This window comes from Cyclopterus lumpus, chromosome 23 (genome assembly GCF_009769545.1).
Source record: "Cyclopterus lumpus isolate fCycLum1 chromosome 23, fCycLum1.pri, whole genome shotgun sequence".
Taxonomy (NCBI): domain Eukaryota; kingdom Metazoa; phylum Chordata; class Actinopteri; order Perciformes; family Cyclopteridae; genus Cyclopterus; species Cyclopterus lumpus.
This window is the reverse complement of record NC_046988.1, coordinates 5,692,919-5,715,788: the sequence shown is the minus strand read 5'-3', so window position 1 is coordinate 5,715,788 and position 22,870 is coordinate 5,692,919. Positions and strand designations below refer to the sequence as shown.

The 22,870-nt window shown below is 43.1% G+C and overlaps 2 protein-coding genes and 1 long non-coding RNA gene across 8 annotated transcripts in view; 1 reads left to right on the top strand and 2 right to left on the bottom strand.

Moving 5' to 3' along the window:
• Positions 1-9,723, bottom strand: part of gramd4a (GRAM domain containing 4a) — a 41,397-nt gene extending 31,674 nt beyond the window's left edge. For 3 of the 5 annotated variants that reach the window (XR_004608955.1, XM_034525889.1, XM_034525890.1), the window contains exons 1-2: positions 9,294-9,723; positions 1,572-1,785 (exon numbers count right to left, since the gene is read on the bottom strand). Coding sequence is in view for 4 of the 5 variants with exons in the window: in XM_034525889.1 (XP_034381780.1) it covers positions 1,572-1,785; positions 9,294-9,322 (243 nt within the window). In the remaining variant the exon portion in view is untranslated. Of the gene's footprint in view, positions 1-1,571; positions 1,786-2,085; positions 2,143-3,194; positions 3,243-9,293 lie in introns of those variants that run through there. The other 2 variants (XM_034525891.1, XM_034525892.1) reach the window with 2 other exon arrangements.
• Positions 9,591-21,926, top strand: LOC117725967. Its single transcript, XR_004608956.1, has 3 exons — positions 9,591-9,789; positions 10,521-10,606; positions 21,117-21,926. It is a non-coding gene; the product is annotated as an uncharacterized LOC117725967 (long non-coding RNA).
• The window catches only part of celsr1a (cadherin EGF LAG seven-pass G-type receptor 1a), a 77,857-nt gene continuing 74,267 nt past the window's right edge, over positions 19,281-22,870 (bottom strand). Inside the window, exons 32-36 of one of the 2 annotated variants that reach the window (XM_034525888.1) lie at positions 21,388-21,488; positions 21,111-21,254; positions 20,611-20,880; positions 20,149-20,524; positions 19,281-19,554 (exon numbers count right to left, since the gene is read on the bottom strand). In XM_034525888.1, coding sequence (XP_034381779.1) covers positions 19,527-19,554; positions 20,149-20,524; positions 20,611-20,880; positions 21,111-21,254; positions 21,388-21,488 — 919 coding nt within the window. In that variant the 3' untranslated portion in view covers positions 19,281-19,526. The remainder of the gene's footprint in view (positions 19,555-20,148; positions 20,525-20,610; positions 20,881-21,110; positions 21,255-21,387; positions 21,489-22,870) is intronic. The other variant, XM_034525887.1, reaches the window with a different exon arrangement.

Genomic DNA, 22,870 nt, shown 5'->3' with positions numbered 1-22,870 from the left:
CAACAAATTATGTCATGAAGGTGAGGTTGAGGCCGCTCATCGTGTGCTCTTCATCTGGAGTGTGTCTACGTGCCAGAAGGAACCTTTAAAGCTCTGCAGGGAGGATGAGATTTCCATCAAGCAGCGGCAGCTTTTGGATATTGAATGCAACAGCGTGTTTTGTGGGAGAGAGGACGCATGCCCCCATATGCGTGTGTGTGTGTGTGTGTGTGAACCAGCAGGGATGGGAGCTAGCTTGGTCTATTTTGGGGCTACGGAGTGTGACTCATCAGTGCCATGATGCGGGCGATGCCATCCCAGAAGGCAGGTGCTCACGCAGGCAAACACCAGGACACAGACAGACATGCAAACACCAGCTCAGACTCATTTTTGCACAAATAAAGGTGCACACATACAAATACAGGCACATGTTGCACATGCCCACATAGTATGCTAAAAGAAGGCTCGATAACCCACTCAGATCAATGACTAATACATATATTGCTCCAGAACCGATGTCACGTTCTAATTATGGATTATTGGTCTCGAAGTATCATTCACCATCAAGCCTCATGCAGCTTTCAGTGAGTTACATTCTATTTGATGAGGAACAAAGAGAGAAAGTGAAAAAAGTGACTGCCATCCCCGTGGCCGTCATTCAGGAAATGATACAATCAAGTGACTTATCCGGTGTTTTCAAATCCAGAATGATAATGAAAACAAAACTGCCCTTTTAGCGACGAACAACGACGAGAGCTGCAGATTTCATGAAATGTGTCCGACGTGGGAGGAAGAAATATAAGAAAACATTATCTTTTTTTTTTTTTTGTCAAAGCCGGTGAGTTTGTCATTTCTCATCATTTCCTCTTCATCCTGTCCATCTCCTCCCTCCTAGACATCTTGGAGTCCAATCTTCTGAGGGCTCAATTCCTGTCCTCCTTTATCACTTTCCCCGCTTTAATCTCCTTCCATTTTTCATTCCCTTCCTGCGATCCAATATCTGTTCATCTGCTTTCACCATTTCTGCTCGTCTGCTGTTGATCTCTTCTCCACGTCTCCCACTGAACTTTATCATGACAACCCCTCCCTCCATCAATCTCCCTTCCTCTTCCGAGTAACCAAAATCAAGTAGGATAAACAAGAAAATGGTCTTGTTTTGCCCTAAGCATGTATTAAGATGGCTAAGGCTTCTAAAGCAACATCAAGGAGGTGAAACAGCAGCTGAATATCTCTCCCCTCATTTGTTGTTATTCTGGAATTGATGTTGGAGCATCCTTTTCAAACAAAATAATTCATGGGTGGATTTAAAAAAAACTTGCCATGCGAGTTTGTCCTAGCCAGTCAAGGCCAAATGTGTGTATAGACAAAAGACAAAAGCAACATAACCATTTATTCAGTATGATGAATACAGAGAGATATAAAGAGAGAGTGACAGAATTCAAGAGAAACCGAAAGGAAGAAAGAAAAAAGCAGCTTGAAAAGGCAAAAGAAAGAAGACCATCTGAAAGAATGAGTCAAAAGGTCGAGCATAAAACACACGTTCACACATGTTCACACATGTTCACACATGTTTATGTATGGCGAGCACTCACAGGGTCTCGCAGGCTCTCCTCGATGTCTCGCGGAGCTGCTCGCGGCTTCAGCTGCATGTCATCGCTACATTCGTTGTCGGAGGCGGGCGGCGACTCGTTCAGATCCGGGAAGTCGTCTCTTGTCCTGGGGCCTCGGAAGCGGATCTTGTCCAGGCGCTTTAGCATGGTCAACACCGCGCACCTGGGCTTTACCTTAACATGGCGGATGGCAACCCTGTGGGGAGACAAAACACAGGAGCTACTGTTGGTACGGCCAGCGGTAAAAGTTTTCCTTCCTCCGACCATATTGACATCGGTGGTTTATAGGTTATAGTGGCTATGCATGTTTATATCTCTTTATGATAGGTAAAGTAATAAAGAAAGTTATAATTTGTTCATCATCTTAGTTTTACTTGTAACAACACTTACTCGTCGTTACAATTCATCCTCAGGGGAACATGAATATCTTCTTGAATCTTTTTAGGCAATGACTAAACATGCCAACCTCTAACCTTTAATACTATTAAGCGGCAACCTTGTCAGTGATTGCGGGTTTTTTTTCTTCTTTTTTCAGTCTCCTCTCCCCTTTGACCTACACAGGAAGATTGGAAACAGTAACTCTGTTAGAGCCATGACAACCACTTCCTATCACTCTTCTGGCAAGCAGCTGACAACAGTAGCAGATCTGCTGACCTAATTTATTGATTTAATTTCCTTAGCGGGAGCATTGGCTGCGAGGGGTTGTGAAAGGCTTAATGCTTGTGTTTTGGTGTCGAGGGTCAAGGTGTAATGATGACAGACAGAACCAGGGGGCCGTTTGACTCATTTTAGGAGCCACAGGAGTCAAACGACTGCAGGTTTCCTCTGCATTCAGAAGCGGTAGCCTGATGCTGCAGTAAATTTAATCCCAAAGTGCAGACAGGATTTATGACCTCATTAATGCTCACCAAAAGTAAGCCGATACGAGCCAACTATAACAAGTTAGCTCCATCTCGATAAGCATTCAAATAGGGGCCATTTTTACTCTACAACAGTTGCTAAACTGTTACCGGTGATGGGTATTCCCAGTAACAGCTGATCAAATGTCCTATTAACCTCCAACTGCACCCAAAGTGTAGACTTTCTAGACACTATTCTCCATTAAGACCTTTCTTTGAATGAGACAACAGTGAGATTCAAATGAATTATTACTCCATCAGGTCATCCATCCTCCTGAAGTCAATACGACTCCACGTCAACAAATTGTCACAACAATCTGAGCACGAAGCCACAGAAATCTCAACATGAATGTGTTGATTTTTGACTGAGATTTGTCATTTGGGAAAGGATCAAGTGTGGCTCTTCTTGATGTAATCCTTGGAGATGACTTAATCTGTTTGACTAGATGACCGCGGTGTAGCTCTCACACAGGCTGTCCGACAGTTTTCTCTCCTTTTTGTGCATATTGATGAACTGAAACATCCCACATCCCGATTAGATCAATCCTCACTCCTCGATTCTCACGGGACCCAGACAGCTTTCTGGTTTGCGATCGTGAAAGATGCTTCAAATGCTCTTATTCTGCCTCTTAACTTCCTGTACATGGCCAGATATACAGTGCCTGCAGGGCTGGTTTGACTGCACACATTAGTTGAAGCCACAAACCTCAAAATGGGAAAGTCCGAAGATCCTTCCTGATGACTGACAAGTAGAATGGGCTAAAACACACACACAAGCATTCTGTGTTACCATGTGGGAGGACCTCATTATCAAATTAATAAATAAATACAAAATAGCACTTTATAGTCTTAAGTCTTTATATCACCATCTGTGTCAGAGGGACTAAAACGTGGGGGGAAAGGCACAAATACAATACAATGCTTATTTCCTCATGATGGCAACCCACTCCTATGGGCGCATACAAGTGGAAATTGCAGAGGTGATTGGTGGGTTGACCTTTCCTCCCTGAAGGGCGAGTGGAAATATGGGAAGTGGCGGCTTGATGAACACTTCTAAGCACTCGTCAAGACACCTGACACAATAAAATCTGTTCCCGCGGTCAGCTCACATTACCAACGGTTAGTTAGCAAACACAAAATCATGCCATGTGATAGCGACTGATGGAAGCATCAGTTGCACATTTACCAATTCAAAAAGAATAGCCCAGAAATTCATATTTTCATTCAGAGCTCAATTGAAAATGCAACGAACAAATCACAATCCATTCAGTCTGTAAGTAAGCGCTAATATGCATTTAACACGGCCAATGATATTAATAAACTAAGCTCTTATTCAACAGCACATTACTTGTTGCCGTGCTAATCCTTGTCTACTTACACTGCGGTGTTCTTCAGTCTACATTTTAGTTATTCATTTCCTTTCATACAGATTTCTTTCTCCAGTCCAGAGGCAGTGTAAACCACAACATTGTCTTAAATAGGAGGATGAAAAGATGAAAAGAGAGGACAGAGGAGGCGGACGACGAGAAATGGGCTTTAGCTCAAAGTCTGATCGTGATGTGAAAGCTACCGTGGGAATACACACTAACAGCCCTCGCGATGCATTTGCTCAGTAATGTACAAACACAAGGACAACTCCAGCCACCTTAAATCATGAGTCGCTGCTAGTGCACCAGCTTGGTGAGATGCTGGTGCAGCCACAAGAGAACAGAGAAGCAAATATATGCACACACGCACACGCACACGCACACAACAAAATGACAATGTAGCAACACATGCACAGACGGATGGTGTTTATTTATTACTGCATACATTAGTTAAGGGTGACAAGCTTGACAAGCCCACTGTGTGCATTTGCTGTGCAAGCCTAAAGACTGTTTCTGAGCATGTGTGTGTGCTTATGCGCTTGTGTGTCTGAGTAATCTTCTGCTAATGACCCATAGTAGCTTGAGGTTACTCTTGGTCAGTATTGACTGTGACTACAATAGCCAATCACGTTCATTTGTGGATATCAGGCCGAACGAGGCAGTCTAATGCCCTTTGCCCTACATTTCTCAATTTTAGCACAGAAACTGTAGTTTCTACTAGAGCTGAAATGGTAAATTGACCGACCGAAGTTCAATCAGCAACTACCATGATAAACAGTGAAATGTGCTGATTTGCCACATTGATGTTATGTTTTACATTTCCGTAAATGGACCATATTTTGGACTTTCATCCCTAGTTTCTACAATCAAATACAAAACTGGCATTAAAGAAACATGCATTTAAAATGTCCATTGCTGGTTAATAGTATTCAAGATGTGAAGGGATTATTGTTCTAAATGGATTAAGAACAACACAGAATGTTTGTTCACAGTAGGGCTGCAAATGATTCTTTTTGCTATCGATTCATCTAGCAAATTAGTTTCTTCATTAGTTAATTGATTCTTTGGTCAATATCAGCAAACAGCTTAATCACAAGTTACCAGAGCCCACGGTGAAATCTAAATAAAAAGTAACCAACCAACCGCCCAAAAGTCAAAGACATTCAGTTTATTATCATTTAAACAAAATCATCACCAAAGCAGATACTTTCAACATTGTGCTGAAAAATAGTTGTTGATTCATTTGGTCTTTTTGTTTGTGCTCAAAGCATCGTGTCACTCATTCTAGCTGAGCAGCCCTAATGTATTCACCACGCTGCGTTAATCACAAGACAAGATCGCAAGTATAGCCTGCAGTGTTTTTAGATATACATCCTTGTTGGCAACCATAATAATGTATTGTTTATGAGCGCTATGTATTAGTGTCAGGGCACGGCTACTTTCATCTGAGGATCAATTTGTTTGGCTCATAATGTACACTAAACGGTAGTCTAATGAACCTGTATGTGCTCAGCTGTACACTCCTCTTACTTTAAGAACTACCCAGGTGCATGGTCTCCCCATCACCCCCTGGCAATCTGCATCTATAAAGAGGATACTGCCATGGTATCGTCACATGAGACGCGAGTGGCTTTTTCTAAAGTTGCGTCCCTGTATATACAGGCGCTTGAACAAGTAGGCCACTTTCTGTATTTTCAGGGACATTAATTAGGCCGTCAGGTTTTGTTTCAGAAAAACAGAACGTTTGACAATAGCTGGCTGTTAGCTGGAAATGTCACCGTGTTGCATTTGCAGGTTGATGACTGACGGAAACCTCATTTCCTTTTACATGTGCTCCAACTCAAGATGCGCTACATGAAACCATCTAAGGTCATCCTGACAACATGCGTTTTCTGTTTCTGTAGAAATGAGGCTCAGTATGGCAGAGAGGCTCACCTGTAGAGCTAATGTCAACTTCTACGAGTTTCATGAGCCAATGAGACAGAGAGAGAGATTAATGTGGCCTTTAGATACATCACATTTCATTTGCCAGCATTAACAAGAATGTTCCATGGAGTAGCTTCAACTTTTGTTTAGCTCACTTTCCTACAGTGAAGAGACTGGCAACAGATCGGTCAGAAGAAATACCAATTAAAAAAAAACACCAGGCTGCTGCCATGCTGAATAGTAAGAGTCTGGAATGGAAAAAGTACCCTGCCAGATGCAAGACAAAAAAAATAATCCTGTTTTCTTTTTTTAAATAGGCCTAAAGGCAACTATTGTGTAACCTCTGCAAACGAACTGCCCAATAGCATTGCCATTTATAAGTTTTGAACTCTCATTGGACCCGTTACACACAGTCTGCTCCGTTCTGTAGTTGGAGGTTCAAAAGGGATTCTCGTTCCCTCAAATTTGGACATAAGATCAATAGAGACGAGGTAGAAATGAGAAGAATGCACAAACTTGTATCCAGCCCACTAATGCAACACTGTGAACAAAAATAAAAAGTCAGTCATGGCATGCATTTTTAGAAGCCAATAGTCAAGCCAGGTTGCTAATTTTCCTTTTCCCGTCAGTGCAGATTTTGAATGGTTAGTTTGCGTTTTAACCCAAGCACTGATAGCCATTACACCATTAAGAGTGTTTTGAAAAGAGTCAAATCAGAATTGGCAAGGTGAGAGTTACTCACCCACCGTGTCGACAGCGTGAAGATACTTTGTTGTTACCCTCTATCTCTGTCCTTGCACTCATTGCACTCATTGCATCCAATGCAGCGTCCCTCCATCCCAACTGCGATTATTTCCCAATGTTATATAAACAAGGATATAAATACACAATCAATACTTCCTTAACAATATGTCAATATGCCCCCCCCCCCCTCTCAAATTAGATGGACAGTGGGGACAAAGTGTCACCGTATTTGAATTCTGTGTGAAGCAAATGAGGCAGGATCAATCACGGGGAGGAATCGATTGCTTGTCCCTCGAACTAACCACCGATACTGGTTATCAGACACTGAGTGAGTGAATAATAAATAAATAAATAAATAAAATATATAATAAATAAAATATATATATATATATATATATATATATATCGTATTTTCCGCACTTTAAGGCGCACTTAAAAGCCTTTAATTTTCTCAAAAAACGACAGTGCGCCTTATAATCCGGAGCGCCTTATATATGGATTAATTCTGGTTGTGCTTACTGACCTCGAAGCGATTGTGTGTGGTACACGCCGCTCTGTCAAAATGTTTTAGTACGACTTTGGTAAAAACAGTTATAATTTGGTGTTGGTGTTTGGGTTCATAACATCACCCGTAGGCTCACACAGCTCGGGGAGTTTCACCGACTCCGTCTCGATAACTTCCGCTTCCAGCGCTACCAGAGCAGCAGCAGCCCAACGGGCGGAGCATCTCAACGCTGATTGGCTGGCGATTTGCGAAACTTTTGCAACTCGCGTTGGAAGTTGAAATATTTCAACTCTGGTGAAATTTCACAAGGCGCGAAATGCGTCTATCGCAACTTCCGGCGAATTTCAACCAAACGCGTCTGTGCGTTGACTTTACATGGGATCCAGACACGCGAAAGATTCGCAACGCGTTTGGTGGGAACGCCCCTTTACGGCTACCATAGTCAGGAGCGTCGAGGAGTAATACATACTGTGCTTCGCCATAATATTACAGTGTGTGTGTATAAGGACCCCGAAATGGCACCTGTCAAGAGACACGCTTACGACGCGGACTTCAAACTCAAGGCTATCAGTCACGCAGTAGAACATGGGAATAGAGCAGCTGCGAGAGAATTCAACATTAATGAATCAATGGTACGGAAGTGGAGGAAGCAAGAAGATGACCTGTAAAGTAAAGAAGACCACACAGAGTTACGCTAACGTTTGATTTAGCAGTATCAGACAGTTTTTTTTTACGTGTTACAACTGAACAAGGTTGAGAGTTATTGTGAATACGCTCATTAACGTTTGAACAATGTTGAGTTATTGTGAACACGTTTAATAAAGTTTGACTGACTGACTGTTTTGTTTTGCTTAATGCGCCTTATAGTCGGGTGCGCTTTATATATGAAAAAAGATCGAAAATAGACCATTCATTGACAGTGCGCCTTATAATCCAAAATACTTTTTAAAATACCAGACGGTGTAGTTGATAGAAGCAAAGTTATTTGTAACAACTCAAACAGGAGTTATCTTATCACCGTAGGACTACGAGTCTTAAAGGCGTCACACAGCATTACCTAGCTACCCAAACAACCAGTGGAGCGAAACTTCGGCAGACTACTTTGGATGCGGCGTGCGGGAGAACTGTCGATAAACCAACGCAGGAACAATGAACAAATGCCTCGGCCAGGTGGAGAGAAACGGACTGCAGGCCGAGTCCTGTCATGGAAGATGTCGGTCTGAGAAGCGTCCTCAGAATCACAACGAAAGACGGCGCGTATGAGCCTCAAGACGCACCGTCTTAAGGAGGATAAATGTTTTGTATGAAATGGAGCCGACTACAAAAATGGCGGCTGGGTCAGTGTAACTGCTCAATCTAGCTACATCACTGAAAGTGTTTATTTTTTCAGAGGCTTTACAGACTAAAAAGTCCCCTGTACAGTAAATTCCAGCTGTGTTTTTTATATTTTAGATTTGTTCAGAATTTTTTTTTTAACAGATTTATATACTGTACATTAACTTGCTGTTGATTATATATATATATATATATATATATATATATATATATATATATATATATATATATATATATATATATATATATATATATAAAAAAATCGTGAAATCATTTTGGTTTGACAGAACAGTCGACATGACACCTCAGATGTCAAGCTTCCTACTGTCAGTGAACACAACATGCCAGCACTTGTCAAATAACTGTGCACGTTCAGGTACATTAAGAACGTTTTACTTCCAACTCGGTTTATTTCATTTTCATAGAGTAACATACGACCATGAATGACAGTAGCCAAACGGCTAGCAAAAATGCATACAAATATATTAATATAAGAGTAGCTAGGCTGTAAAATGCAGGTTATTGTGAGTGTTTGAATGCTAGGTAACCTCCATGGAAAACCCCGCTTTAGAAAGCAGCGAAGGACCGCTGACTGAGGTCCGCGAGGCCGAACCACACTGTTGAATTCAACCGCTACATAACGCTCGAGCAGCGACTGGATGAAACGCTGGAGTTTGAAGTCAGCTTAGGCCTCGAGTTAACTCTTTACAATAAACCTCTCGCACGGTCGGACATTTTCTCATATCTGTAACATTCAAAATATGAGAAGCCAATAAAACCGCATTTCGTTCCGACACCCGATGAAACATGAAGACAGGCGGTGGACGTAAAACATTATGTTTCTAATAATAGCCATTTGACGAACGTTATAAAAAGATGGAGCGGGAGGGTGGAGGGGAAATACATTTTTAAAAACACGTCTTCTTACCCAGCACGTAAATCGTAGCAAAGTTTCATGAACACTGAGATTGCCGTTAGTCTGCTTTATCCGTCAGTACACCTGCTGCTCAGGACCTCTAAATTAGCGCCAGTCTGACGGCGAAATCTGCTCACTTGGTCCATCCATGCCGACAATATCCGCTTGTTTCTGTCCACCGTCTAAATGTCGTCTCCTGCTGCGTGTCGAGCGGTTAGGCAGGCAAACACTGAGGCGAAGAGGAAAAAAAAACTAAACAGAAATACCAGTTGCGTTCCCCCCCCGCCCCTCCTTCTGTGTGGAGAGATAGCCAGCACCGTTGGCTCGGAGCTTGTGGATACTAGCTTGCCTTCTTCTCTTGTTGATTTCGCAGAAACGGACAGGGAGCAGGGCCGGGAGACGGGTCGTCAGTGAGCGGAGCTGCTTTCTTAAAGGGGCCGTATGCGGGAGACACGCGCACCGCGTCACCGCCGCTGCCAATATCACGGAGGGATGAATTATGAAACACGTGGGTAAACAATGGCCTCGTTAGCACGCCATTAAGCTGTACTGTAAAGAAACTCCCGAACCCGAGTCACAATATATAACTGTACGCTTCCTTCTGACTGTGGTGCATGGTGTTTTTTGAGTTATGGAGTTTTATATAGCCAATGAAGGTGTTTTGAATGCGGATTTTTAGGAAACCTCCACGCGAATTAAAATGTAGATTGCAGACGACTAACAATTTGGCACGCCTGTAATACAGTTTCAAAGCATTATCTACTAAATTGTTTTTCGACATGGCCTAATGTTGCAAAACCCCAAGAATTCCCACAAAATATACTGAGGGAATTACTATTTATCTCAAAGGTAGTTCCAGCCCTGGATCTAACAGGCCTGTTTGAAAAGCAGTTCGTTCCTGTTTGTTCCAGATTATTTCTGTCTCACAAGATAAGAAGAATCATTACTCACTATTACCTCTGAACCTATGACCAAACCCAACCCAACCACAAATAACACATATAAGTACAAGTATAATACTTTTAAAAGGTGAATTTCTCAAAGGTCAATGTCTAAAATGAGTTACAGTAGGCTGAATAGAGGAATAGACACTTGAGCTTTGAGCATTATTCCTGCAAATAAAGCATTTTGCACATCCCAAGAATACAATTCTAAAACAAAATAACATGACAGCTTTTGAAATGCTAACCTTCGCATGTTCGCTTTGTTTGTCTATGAGCTTCTCCTTATCTTCTGCAGGTAATAGCAGCCAGGAGTCTTCGCTGAAGTCCCCGCTGTCCCTCTAAATCAGAAATGGTGTTTCCGAGAGGTGATACGGCCTTGAGGTAACCTCTGACAATCCTCCTGACGTTACTCTCACAGTGTGAATAAATTTGGGCTCAAATGGACCAAGAAGAAGAGGAGTGAAATGGGTAGAAAGCGAGAGAAGAAGAAACGGGAGTCAACTGACCCCTGACCCCTGAGATGAGACCATAGATTACCGGAAAGTAATCACAAGTACTTTCTATGTCTGCAGTCAGACTACCAATGAGGCCAGAGAGGATCAGTGTAGTCTTGTCATCGCTAGTGCTTTGCCCTGGTTGTCCTTCAGCTGCCGTGTTGCTGCCGCCTCCTCCTCATCCTCACCACCTCACCCACCACAAAAAGGGGATCGGACTTTCCAGGCATTTCCCCCCATCATTAGGTTTCTTGCTGCATTTAACAATCATTTAAAACTGCCATGAAAAGTCAAAGCTGTGCAGCTTCTGTTGACGAGACGCCCATTTTTGTGTGGCTTTAGCTGCTGCTACTGAAGACTGAACAGAGAGAGAGTGCACGTTTATCGTGCCTTCACATTTGTTTAACCAAATGAGTCCCTGACAGACAGGACTTTCCATGCCCAGTTCTTGAGGACGTTCTGCAGACCTTTAGAGAACATCCACCCGTCCATTATGCGTAATTGCTTCTCCTGGTGGCAGTGGGGGTGTGGGGGTGTGGGGGTGGGGGGGGGGGGGGGGGGGGGGGGGGGGGGGGGGTTGGAGCCGATACCAGCTGACATTAGGCCTTTAGATGATATGAAAAGCAGAAAGGACACCGTGAAGAGTGTGACTCCAGCAGTAATACAGACAATCCTTTCTTCCTACATATTACTTGCAGTATGCTATCTGAAGGACTGATAAGCATCACTTTATATGTTGTATATGACTTTCCGGAGGCCTTTTGACTTGGCATAGTAGGAAAAGCACAGGTTGTACTAGTAGGGCCAAAGATGGCTCTGTTACAAGTGTTCCACAGTGAGAGTGGGCGACCCAGCATGCAGGGCCCTAAAAATCAAAGCAACTAAATGGAATTCAGTCGTCATTAATTAGATTATTTACACCTGCGTTTTCCCTATTATGAAATGTCTTCTGAGAAAAAGGCCTACTGTAGACTCGCATCAACGGATCATATTCACAAAGGACCTCGAGATTACTGTTATGGGAAAAGGGTTTGCTTGCGATGCACAGTTCCTCTTAGCTCTGTACACCTTTGTCTTTCAGCTCATTTTTGGGCTGTTTTTGTTCACTTTCATCAGCGTGGTTTTCCATCCTACACTATCTGCCTAGATCGAAACAGCAGCCAGAAGAAATTAGCATTTTGCTTGCGAACACAGTGGGGCATGTAGCAGCTAAAGAGACAGATACTTTTCTCAGGAGATGGAGCAGACCAAAAACTTAGCAAAAAGGATGTACAGTATGTAAATAGGACACTTTTTGCAAAATAAATATGTCTCTTGCAGGTTATTTCCGCAGCAGACACTGTTTTATTGGATCTTTAAATACTATAAGCTTGAATGGGATACCATTCAGGGTTTGCGTAGTGATCAGAGACCATGCAGCTGACAAGGGGACTAATGCTTTTAGATGGAATTCCCCTTCGTCATGCTGGACACACACACAAACACACAAACACACGCACATGCATAGACACACAATGGATTTCTGGTTTGTGATCCTCTTCCGATGTCTTCTAGCAAAAGTACCGCTGCTAAGATTTCCCAAATCCTCCCTCTGCGCTCATTTAGAAAACCCTGTAATAAACCTCTTAATCCCAAATCAGTATTTTCTAGAGGGTTGCACAACCACACGCGTCTTATGCAACTGGCAGAGCATCCCGAGTCAATTATAGAACAGTTGGGAGGAAGGGGAGGATGGATGAGGAGGCTGCTGATGCAAAACACACTTGGATAAAATGCTTGATTAATTTTTTGCTGCTATCAGAACAGTCTTTTTCGATGTATATTCATAGAAATATTCTTTTTACATTATATAACATTTTATTTAGCTGACGCTTTTATCCAAAGCGACTTACAATAAGTGCATTCAGCCATGCGTACAAACTCAGAACAGCGAGAATCAAGAAAGTACAATTTCTTCAAGAAAGCCAAACTACAAAGTGCTATAAGTAAGTGCCATCTAAGGGCTACTAAAGTGCTACTTTCTTTATTCAAGGTATAATCGGAAAAGATGTGTTTTTAGTTTCCAACGGAAGATGTAGAGACTTTCTACTGTCCTGATGTCAATGGGGATCTCATTCCACCAATGAGGAGCCAGCACAGCAAACCGTTGTGACTTTGTTGAGTGTTTAGCTCGAAGTGACGGAGCTACAAGCCGATTTGCAGATGCCGAGCGGAGTGAACGGGCTGGAGTGTACGGTTTTTACCATGGTCTAGAAGGACAGAGGAGAGAGAGGCTGCTCTGGCAGTGAAGGATAAGGACAGGTGAGAGAGGCTGCTTTAGCAGTGTGAAGTTGCTCAGAGACAGCAGTCTCTGTTGAGTGATTGGCCTTGAAGCCAGACTGGCGAGGGTCAAGAAGGTTGTTATGGTGGAGAAAGGTGGAGACTTGGTTAAAGAAAGCTTGCTCGAGAGTTTTGGAAAGAAAAGGAAGGAGAGAGACAGGTCTGTAGTTGTTGACTTTTCACAATGACCTGTCTTGTGCAATGCATTGCATGTTATTTCACAGGGCTGTTTAAATTGTACTAATTTGCATTGCTATCGCTTGAGACACTGTTGGAATTGCTGTGTTTCTGAGGACCTTACATTGAACCTATTCTGTCATTTGATACTGCCTGTGCCATTTTGTATGCAGCATTATCTCAGTGCTGCTTCTTCTCTCAGCTAATCCCAGCTGTAACTTTCACCTCAAGTCTCTCTCCTAACACTACACTCTATAGGCTGAAATGTGATATCCTAAACCAAAGCTATTGTCTAATTGTAATCATAGAAAACATACCTATGACATTTATAAATGTGTGTTTCTACGACAAAAGATCACATTATTTTCTGATTGTATTTGACACTTTGCAAAGCAAACTATCCTGCCACATCACTGACTATGGTGTGGCAACTGTTCAGTACCAACCCATTCAGGTACTATGAGCAACTCTCTTCCGATGAAGCTTGTTGGTTTTCTGATTCTAAACTAAACTCTTAATAAATATTACGAATAAATGTACTACCCCACTTTTTACTTTGTTTAACTAGTGATTAATATTTAATACAATATATATTGTGTTGATTACAAAACCGACAACTTCCCACTTTAAGAGATTGCTCTCATCCTCTAATCCTTCCAGTAACTGTGCTCACAAATACAGAGATGCCAGAGTTGCACACACTCTGCGGTAGCTCTACTTTTGACATTCTTCTCCAGTAGATGGCGCAATTGGATCGGTCATCCTCTTCCCTCCTGCCTGTTGTTCAGCACAGTGGTTTTCTTTAGGAGGCCAACTGTGGCTCTCGTGAGTCTGAATTATTTAGTCCGCCTGGCTGTGATGGAGCAGAGATAAAGAGGAGGGCAGAGCATCACTCTGGTAGACCGATGAGACCTTTTGCTTTGCCTCCACTCCTCAAGTTTCAAATCGAAGCTGTTATTCCAAAGTGAAATGCAGACCACCTGTCAAAACGATACCTGTTTTGACAGACTTATCGCTGCAAGCTAATGTCATATAATAGAGAAGATATGGAACACAGACAGAGCGTATAGCGACTGCAAACATTGCAAATAATCCCACCACCAGCCATATTTTGACAAACGCTGCCTCTGTTTGGACGACTTATTTCATATTTGTACCTCCTTATGTCACATGAGGAGCGGACTGGCTTGAGTTGCCTTGACGACTAACCTGTGAAACCTGATCATCTCATCTTACCTTTCTCTCCGCATGCTCACAATAATTTACTTGGCAATACCCAGTGGCAGGCAGCAGGATGTCCAGTATGTGTGTACTTTGCGTAGAACAAGGGAGAGTTATTTTTCTGAAATCATCACAAACTGCAGTAACAACTCTTGTGTCCTGTTTGCTACAGTAAACAGATTAACAAACCCTCCTGTTTCACTGCCCTTAGAACTCAATTCTATATCTAAGTGTAATAAGTTTGCAATATTCTTTAATGAGAAAGTTCAAGGCAATTAAAAATGCCATCAATTCCACAACACAAATATCTACTCTGTACCCAGCTAGACACCTAGAGCTGACACATGTCATACCTGTCACTGACAAAAGAGTTGAAGAGATCATCTGCAGTCTGAGTCCAGCGACGTGCTTTGATGAGTTACCCACTAGATTTCTAAAGTCTGTGCTGAGCAGTTTGTTACCACAACTCGCTAACCTAGTCAACATCTCACTCCAGACTGGAACATTTCCAAAGGCCTTAAAAACTGCTGTCATTAAACCTCTTCTAAAGAAGAGCAGTCTTGATTCCACAGTACTGAACAACTACCGGCCCATATTAAACCTGCCATTCTTAGGCAAAGTCCTAGAGAAGGTTGTATACCAACAGCTTACTGACTTTCTCCTGTCTAACAATGCTTTTGATACTTTCCAATCAGGTTTTAGGCCCCACCACAGCACTGAGACAGCTCTGATCAAGGTGACAAATGATATCCGCCTGAACACAGACGCAGGCAAAGTGTCAGTCTTAGTTCTGCTGGACCCGAGCGCTGCCTTTGACACAGTTGACCATGGGATCTTATTACAGAGGTTAGAAAACTGGGTGGGAATCTCTGGTACTGCTCTAAACTGGTTCAAGTCCTATCTCGAGGACAGGACGTATTTTGTTGAAATTGGTAACTGTGTCTCTGACCAAATGGCTTTGACCTGTGGGGTTCCCCAGGGGTCAATCCTTGGACCCCTATTATTCAATCTGTACATGCTTCCATTAGGCCAGCTAATATGCAGCTATAACGTGTCCTACCACAACTATGCAGATGACACTCAGGTCTACGTGTAACTGACGGCAGGTGAATATGGGCCTGTAGATTTACTTTGTCACTGCATTGAACAGATCAGTGTGTGGATGCTAAACTCAGACAAAACTGAAATCATTGTCTGTGGCCCACAGAAACAAAGAGAAAGTGGTATCAGTCACCTTGAGAATCTCTCTCTAAAACCTAAAAATCAGGTTAGAAATCTAGGGGTAATATTGGACTCAGAAATGAACTTTAACAGCCACATTAAATCAATAACATCAACAGCTTTTTACCATCTAAAAAACATTGCCAAAATCAAAGGAATAGTGTCTAAACCAGACTTGGAGAGACTAATCCATGCGTTTGTCTCCAGCAGGTTAGACTACTGTAACGGCCTGCTCACTGGGCTCTCTAAACAAGCTGTAAGACAGCTGCAGTACATCCAGAACGCTGCTGCTCGAGTCCTGACTAGAACCAGGAAATACGACCATATTAGTGCTCAGGTCTTTGCACTGGCTTCCTGTTGCTCAGAGAATAGACTTTAAAACAGCTCTGCTTGTGTACAAATCTCTTCATGGTCTAGCACCAAAGTACATGTGTGACATGTTAGAGCCATATGAACCATCTCGGGCTCTGAGAAGCTCAGGGAGTGGTCTTCTGCTGGTCCAGAGTCAGGACAAAACGCGGGGAGGCGGCGTTTCACTTTTATGCTAAAATCTGGAACAGTCTTCCAAAATATGTGAGACAGGCCTCAACTCTGACAATGTTTAAATCCAGGCTGAAAACGGTTCTATTTGACAACTAAAAGTATTTTATATACACTCTTCGCTTTTAATATAATTAATATATTATTATTTTTATGGAATGATTTTATTTTGTAATTGTATGTAGCTGTAAAGCACTTTGAATTGCCTTGTGTATGAATTGTGCTCTATAAATAAACTCGCCTTGCCTTACTGGTTTTATTTACTATCCTAAGACATAAAGAGAAGAGGGAGATTTTACGGCCCGCAGTGACATAACTCTCTTACATCTCCCCCAGTTAAAGCAGAAGGTGCATTCACGGTCCTGTCCTACCTCAGACGCCTTTTTACCTCTCCCCAACTCTTTGATCCTCTCATGCTAATAAGTGCATCTCCACTAACAGGGTACATGTGGCTGAAGACAAATTCCTAAAGACAAAGATTAAAGTGAAGGGCTGCGTATAGGCGGCTTACCTTGGAATGCAAGAGCAAAGTGCCTGGTCTTAAAGTGGGCTGAGCTGTGGAAAAAAATGTCAATAATGCAGATGGGAGGCTCAGCGAACCGTCAATTATCACAAAGTATCTTCAGTGGCAGATTATTAGTGTTTGTTTGTTTTCTTGAAGCCACATTCAGCAAAGAATGGAAACGGAGGGGTGGGGGGGCATCTACAATAGATCTGTCCAAATGTAACAGAACTCACCCACCTTAACCCCTAAAGATCACTGATTAAAACATGATATCTACTCCACTTCCTGGAGTCTCCCTATGGGGAAAAGAAGAGGTAGGTAGGATGTTGCTTTTCGAGTCCTTTTGTGAATAACATTTCCTGAAAAAATCCTTTTGCTCAACTGAAAAATGTGTAAAAATAAGAGTTTCTCTGTAACAAGGATGTGTGTGTGTGTGAAAGGTTTCGTTAAGAACGGCTGCCACCATTTAATTTAACTAACCACTTTGATGGACACACACACACACACGCAGTTCTTATGTTTACGGTTCAACTCTGCAGCAGAGCAGTCTTTAACCTTACTTCCTCTCACACACCCTGGGTGAACTGTCCACTGATAGTCAGCGGGGCTCTGATCAGCGGGCACAGGACAGATGGAGCCAGTAAGACTGCTCTCCCCATACATTACCTTGTAAGGACAACATCTGCATACCGCATGCACAGCACTTCACGCTGCACCTCTGTTTGAAATATGTCATCCCTGCTGTATTCAAACCTCCGTCTATTTATCTGTGCCTCCATCCTTCTCTCTCACCCACAGTATTATTCTTACCTGATATGAAAACAGGACTACTTTATTACATAAAGCATACATTATTAAAGCATCACCTTTTTTTCAACTGGCTGTTGTACATTCATTCGCATCCGACCAGTCTTGACTGTCTTGACGAAGAAGAATCTGTGATCTTTGTTGATGTAAAAATGCAGACACAATGTGATATCCAGCATTCTAAAAGACATACAATACAAACAATGGCGATATGGCATAACCCGTTTCCAGTGAGGACGCAGGACCTCGAACACTTTCCCCACATGTGATCACCTGCTCCAGAGAAAAAGCTGTGAAATAAGCGATAAATATAAATAACGATCGCTGTTGCTCGTCGGCTTCGGAAAAAGTCCGCATCGCATCCCTTTTTTTCTGGCGTAGCGCACGCGCGTTTCCACGAGCTGCAGGCTTCCTTCCGGGCAACAGACATGTAATAGGCTGCACAAGACGGAGAAAAATTCATCATGTCTTTAATTTTACAGTCGCCATCATCTTTTCTTTCCAGTGTCTCGAAAACCATAAAAAATAAATATACATTATGTTACAAAACATTTCCAGTGTCTGGGATCGATAAAAAACAACAACAACAACAACATCATCATTTCAACAGCATTGATTACAGGAGGGCAAGAAAACACCTCGAGTGGTTCGAAGGCATTTAGTGAGTGCTAAACGACACTTTAAGTTAGCTGCTGGATGCATAGAGTTGGCTTCATTTACACTTTGAACTCAGATCCAGAAGTTCAGCAGTGAAGACGTTCATCTCGACGTGAGGCTTTGACGATGTCTTGACAAAGCTCTTTTTATGCCACTAAAGAACGACAAAAGCCATGTTTTTTTGTCTTTTCGCCTATTTCCGGAATAAAAGTCGAGTTCAAAGTGAAACTGACCTCCGACCCCAATGTGCACATTTACTGTAGTTCATAACTTTCGTATTCACGAGTGTGTTGTATTGGACAAACAGTCGGGACGGACACTGGAAAAGAAGGCTTCAGGTTCATAGTGCTCGAACTGAAAAACAGAGTTTTCAACAGGAGAGGGGGGATTCCTCTCCATTCCACATCATTAATGTTCGCTTATGATCACGGTTCTGTGTGCGCATGTCTATGCCATTATTGCAGACATTATACGTGTGTGTGTGTGTGTGTCTGTAAAGCAGAATATACAGTAAATCTCTGGAGAGCCCACTGCAGGCAAATTCAGTATGTGTTTGTTTGAGTAAGGCCTCAATTCAAGATTGTTCTCAGTGGGAGACTAGAAGCCAGCATATCAAGTGATTTTCACAATCGGAGAGCTTTGCCGACTAAACACAGGCAGACATTTTTGAGTTTAAAAAACTAAACAGCTGAAATACAAAATAGATTGTTTCTTCTTCGCCTTAAACAATATCTACATGTTAATTACACTCTAAATGCAATGCATTGAGAGGCTGGGGAAGCCTTTCTTTGAGTTAAAAAAAAAAAAGAAGAAGAAAAGAGCACTTGGTGTGTGATTGCGCCGTCCGGTATCAGAGTCTGATGTGTCCAATAGAACAGGCTGATGCTTTAAGGGACTGGTAGTCCTTGAAATCCTTTTGAAATACAAATATACCAGCATGTATTTGAGTCTGTGTTCATCTGACCTTTCCAGCTTTCCTAACTTGACCCGTTGAGAGGGCGACTTAAGCACACGGAGGAACACCAGTCCCCGTTTCCTACAGTGGTTTTTGGCACACGTGGCTCCATTGCATCCTCTCTCGGTACAATCCAGCATTCCCTTTTTGATTTCTCACATCTTCTTATTACCTCTGCTTATTTGCTTGTCTCAAGGGGTCTTAAAGTCTGCAATTAATACTGCTCTCCAGAGAGAGGGACCATGAGCGGAGGGACGGATGGACAGATCAGGCATGGAGAACAACGTTTCCCTCTTTTCACCCCATCCGCAGCAGTTCCTCTTCAACCTTTCTATTCTTTTATTCCAGTCCTCCCGGCTCTCCTCCTTTCCTCTCCTTCGGCCGGCGGGTTCTTCACTCCTCCTCTCACAAGGGCAGGCTGGTCTGAGTTTTCCTAACAGGTCAGATCGAAGTCTCGTTACTGCAACTGTTAACGGATAGGAACGGAGGGAGGGGAAGAAGAGGGGCGGGGGATGCAAGGAGGGGGAGGGGGGAGAGGGTGCCGGGAGAAAGAAAGGAAGAACGTGCAATGTGAAAACTAAAAAATCATGCAGCATCTCAGCAGGATGGTCCTATTATTCATGCTATATATATATATGAAGGAAATACTATTATTGGCTTTCTTTCCGAGTTAAATGAGAAGGTCAATACCAGTCTCGCGTGAGAGCGGAATCCATCTTCTCGTCCAACTAAGAAAGCTAAGGGTTCCCTAAAATGTCTTTGACTATTATGAGACATGCATTATGAATCCGTTGACGATGCATGGTCAACCGACACATATTGTTTAACCGTCCGGTTGTACCAAATTCATCGTGAATCCACTTGAAAGTGATCCAAAGACGTGATTTAAATGACATGGATTCACTTTTGAGGAAGCATTCATTCATTTGTTTTCATGAGCACAAAGAATGATGCTGAAAAAAAAGAAAGAAAAGAGAAAAAAAAGGTCATTGTCACATGCCAACACGACTCAGTAGGAACTACTTACTCTGAGTCAGACTCGTTGCCTCCGTTGACCGTCCCTGACTTCAAGTGCATTGCCACGCCCCCGTTGGTCTCCCGGTAGATGCCCGCAGGCGGGGGTCCCGTGGCAATCTGCGGCCGCGGGGCGACGGGGGGCTTGGTGAGGGAGCTGTTTTCGTGGTTGCCCGGCCGACCTCCGTCGTTGGAGGCCAGCGAGGGCGGCCGGGACGAAGGGGTCATGATGTTGACGGAGGGGAGGGGCGGGGAGGAGGTGTTGTGGTTGTTGGGGGGTGGGGAGGTGATGGTGGGGGTGTTGTAGTCGCTCAGCTTCTCCCTCAGGCGGTTCTTCATGTTCTTGTCGGTCAGCGGAGGGGGGTAGCTAATCTTGTTCTTTAAGATGCCTGGGACGGACACAGAGATCATTCCAATTGAAATACAATCAATCAACTTGGTTCAACTTCATTTCCGAGGGATTCTCTCCTCTCACCTTTCCTCTGCTCTGGTTGGTGGTTGCCGTTGCCGTGGGGCTGGCTCGATGGAGCTGCGTCTCTCGCGTTACCAGGCGTCTGCTTGTCTCTCTCCGGGAAAGGCTCCCTCTCTCTGTCGCCGATGTGGTTGAGCTTATTTTCCGGATGGAGCTCCACGTTCACCTTGGTCTCCACCCTCAGCCTCTCTGCCCCGCCGGGATCCTCGCTGTCACTGGCTGTGGTGGCCTCTGCTGGCCAGTAAGGCTTCACGTGATTGGATACTGAATCCACTAGTGAGGGAGGGGGAGGAAAGAGACATTTCAAGGAGACAGTTAACAGTGCATCGTGTTTTGCAAGTTCATCGCATATTTTGGACATAGAATGAATCTGAAAAGTAACTATAGCTGTCGAATAAATGTAGTGGAGTAGTATTTTCCAGTGTGAAGCATACATATAAAGTAGGATGTAATGCAAATGCCTTAAACGTGTACTACATTCTTGCACTGATCCAACTATATACCTTTAGGGGTGCTGTGAACGGGCTGCCTCTCGTTGTTCCACTTGGGCTTGACTTCGATGTCGTCGTCCTCGCTGTCGGAGGAGTGAGAAGAGGCGTAGGAGGAGCTGTGTTCGTCGACTGACAGCTCACTGTCTGAGTCCGAGTCTGACGGGGGACAAGGAGGGAAGGAGGACGGCACAAAGATGAACTTCTATGAATGAAATGCACCCAGGCATTCATTTTTCCATGCAGGCAAATTTATGAGAGGTTTTGATTCATCCATTCAGTGAAAACCCACCATCTCCCTTGGTGCCGTTTCTGTGGAACAGAGTTCCATCCAGATCCGTGTGTCCTTTCGCGTTTCCTGAGGAGACACTGGGCTTCTGACCAGACTCCTCTCTACGTAGATAGAGTCAGATGCAGGAGGAGGGAAGGAATGGGAAGAGTAAATAAATGTGAGTGGAAAAGAAGAGGTGGAGATCAAGAGGAGAGAGAGAGAAAGAGGAGGGGGGAATACAGCGTCGCTGGAAGTTAACTCAAGCCACAACTCAAGGTTTTGACGCTAATGTTTAACAGCTGAAACACCAGACAGATCTCTCATCACAAAACATTTGCCTCTATTGGCGTCAACAAAGACTAAAACACATATTACATTGTGGTTTAGGCGTGCTTGCATCAGGTTAAAGTCAAACTGGCAGCTTGATCACCAAAAGAAATGTAAAAAAAAAATGTCTACCACAAAAAATGTATTGAAGGGTAATACTTGCTCATTGCTAAATTGCTGCAATAACCTCCTCTGCTCTCCACCTGAAGCTGTTTATCCCAAGTTGGGTTGAGATACTGGAAACTCTGACCTGGCTGATCTGAGAGACACTTCTGGAACAGCCCCCCCCCCACCCCCCCACCCCTTTCCCTTTGCCTCTTGCACAGGCAGCACGCCATCCCGCTTCCCCTCTCAGATGACAGCTTTACGAGCCAAGCGTAAAGTCACACCTCACATTCATTCTGTAAAACTCTTTTAAAACACCAGGTACATGTAACACCACTCACATGTCTGTGTTATACGCGCAAACACACGGCGGTACAAGACGCGCAGGTGAGATGAGCCTGGGATGAAAAGCTACATCACAAAATGTCCCAGATTTACCAGCGATAAACTTTGCTGCAAACTAATTCTTCAAACCTCAGAATGTTGAATTAGGAAAGCAATAATGGCATGTGAAGAAAAAAAATTATATATATATATATATATATACATATATATAGTAAGTCAATCTACCATCTTGAACTGTAATTAGTAAAAGAACAAAAAAAACACTTTTTTATAATACCACGCATGTTATAACACACAGTGCAGTTAAGACTTGAGTCTGCTGTGGGCCGACTGTATGTGTACTGCATAAATGGTATAAACACCAGGTAAACATGAAAGATATTTGGGATTGTATGTTCAACCAGCCTCTCGAACAAGTTAAAAACAAGTTAAAAAAGAAACACCCAGCTAAACGTGCACAAGCTTAAACTAATGCAGCTCAATACAACGGCCCTGTAATGACTCCTTTCTTCGTGAAGGTTATAATGTTCATAATGTTGAAACTGTTTGGAGTGTATTTTCCTGTATCTGTCTGTTTCAGTGCAATAAAGCAACGTCAAATTATTAAAACATATTCACAATGTTTCTCTGTACTCTTTAAGTTTGTTCTCATTTGACCATCCTTGCACACATTTTATTCCTCCCCATATCCCCCATAAGAAACCTCCAGCTACACAAAATGTCTCAA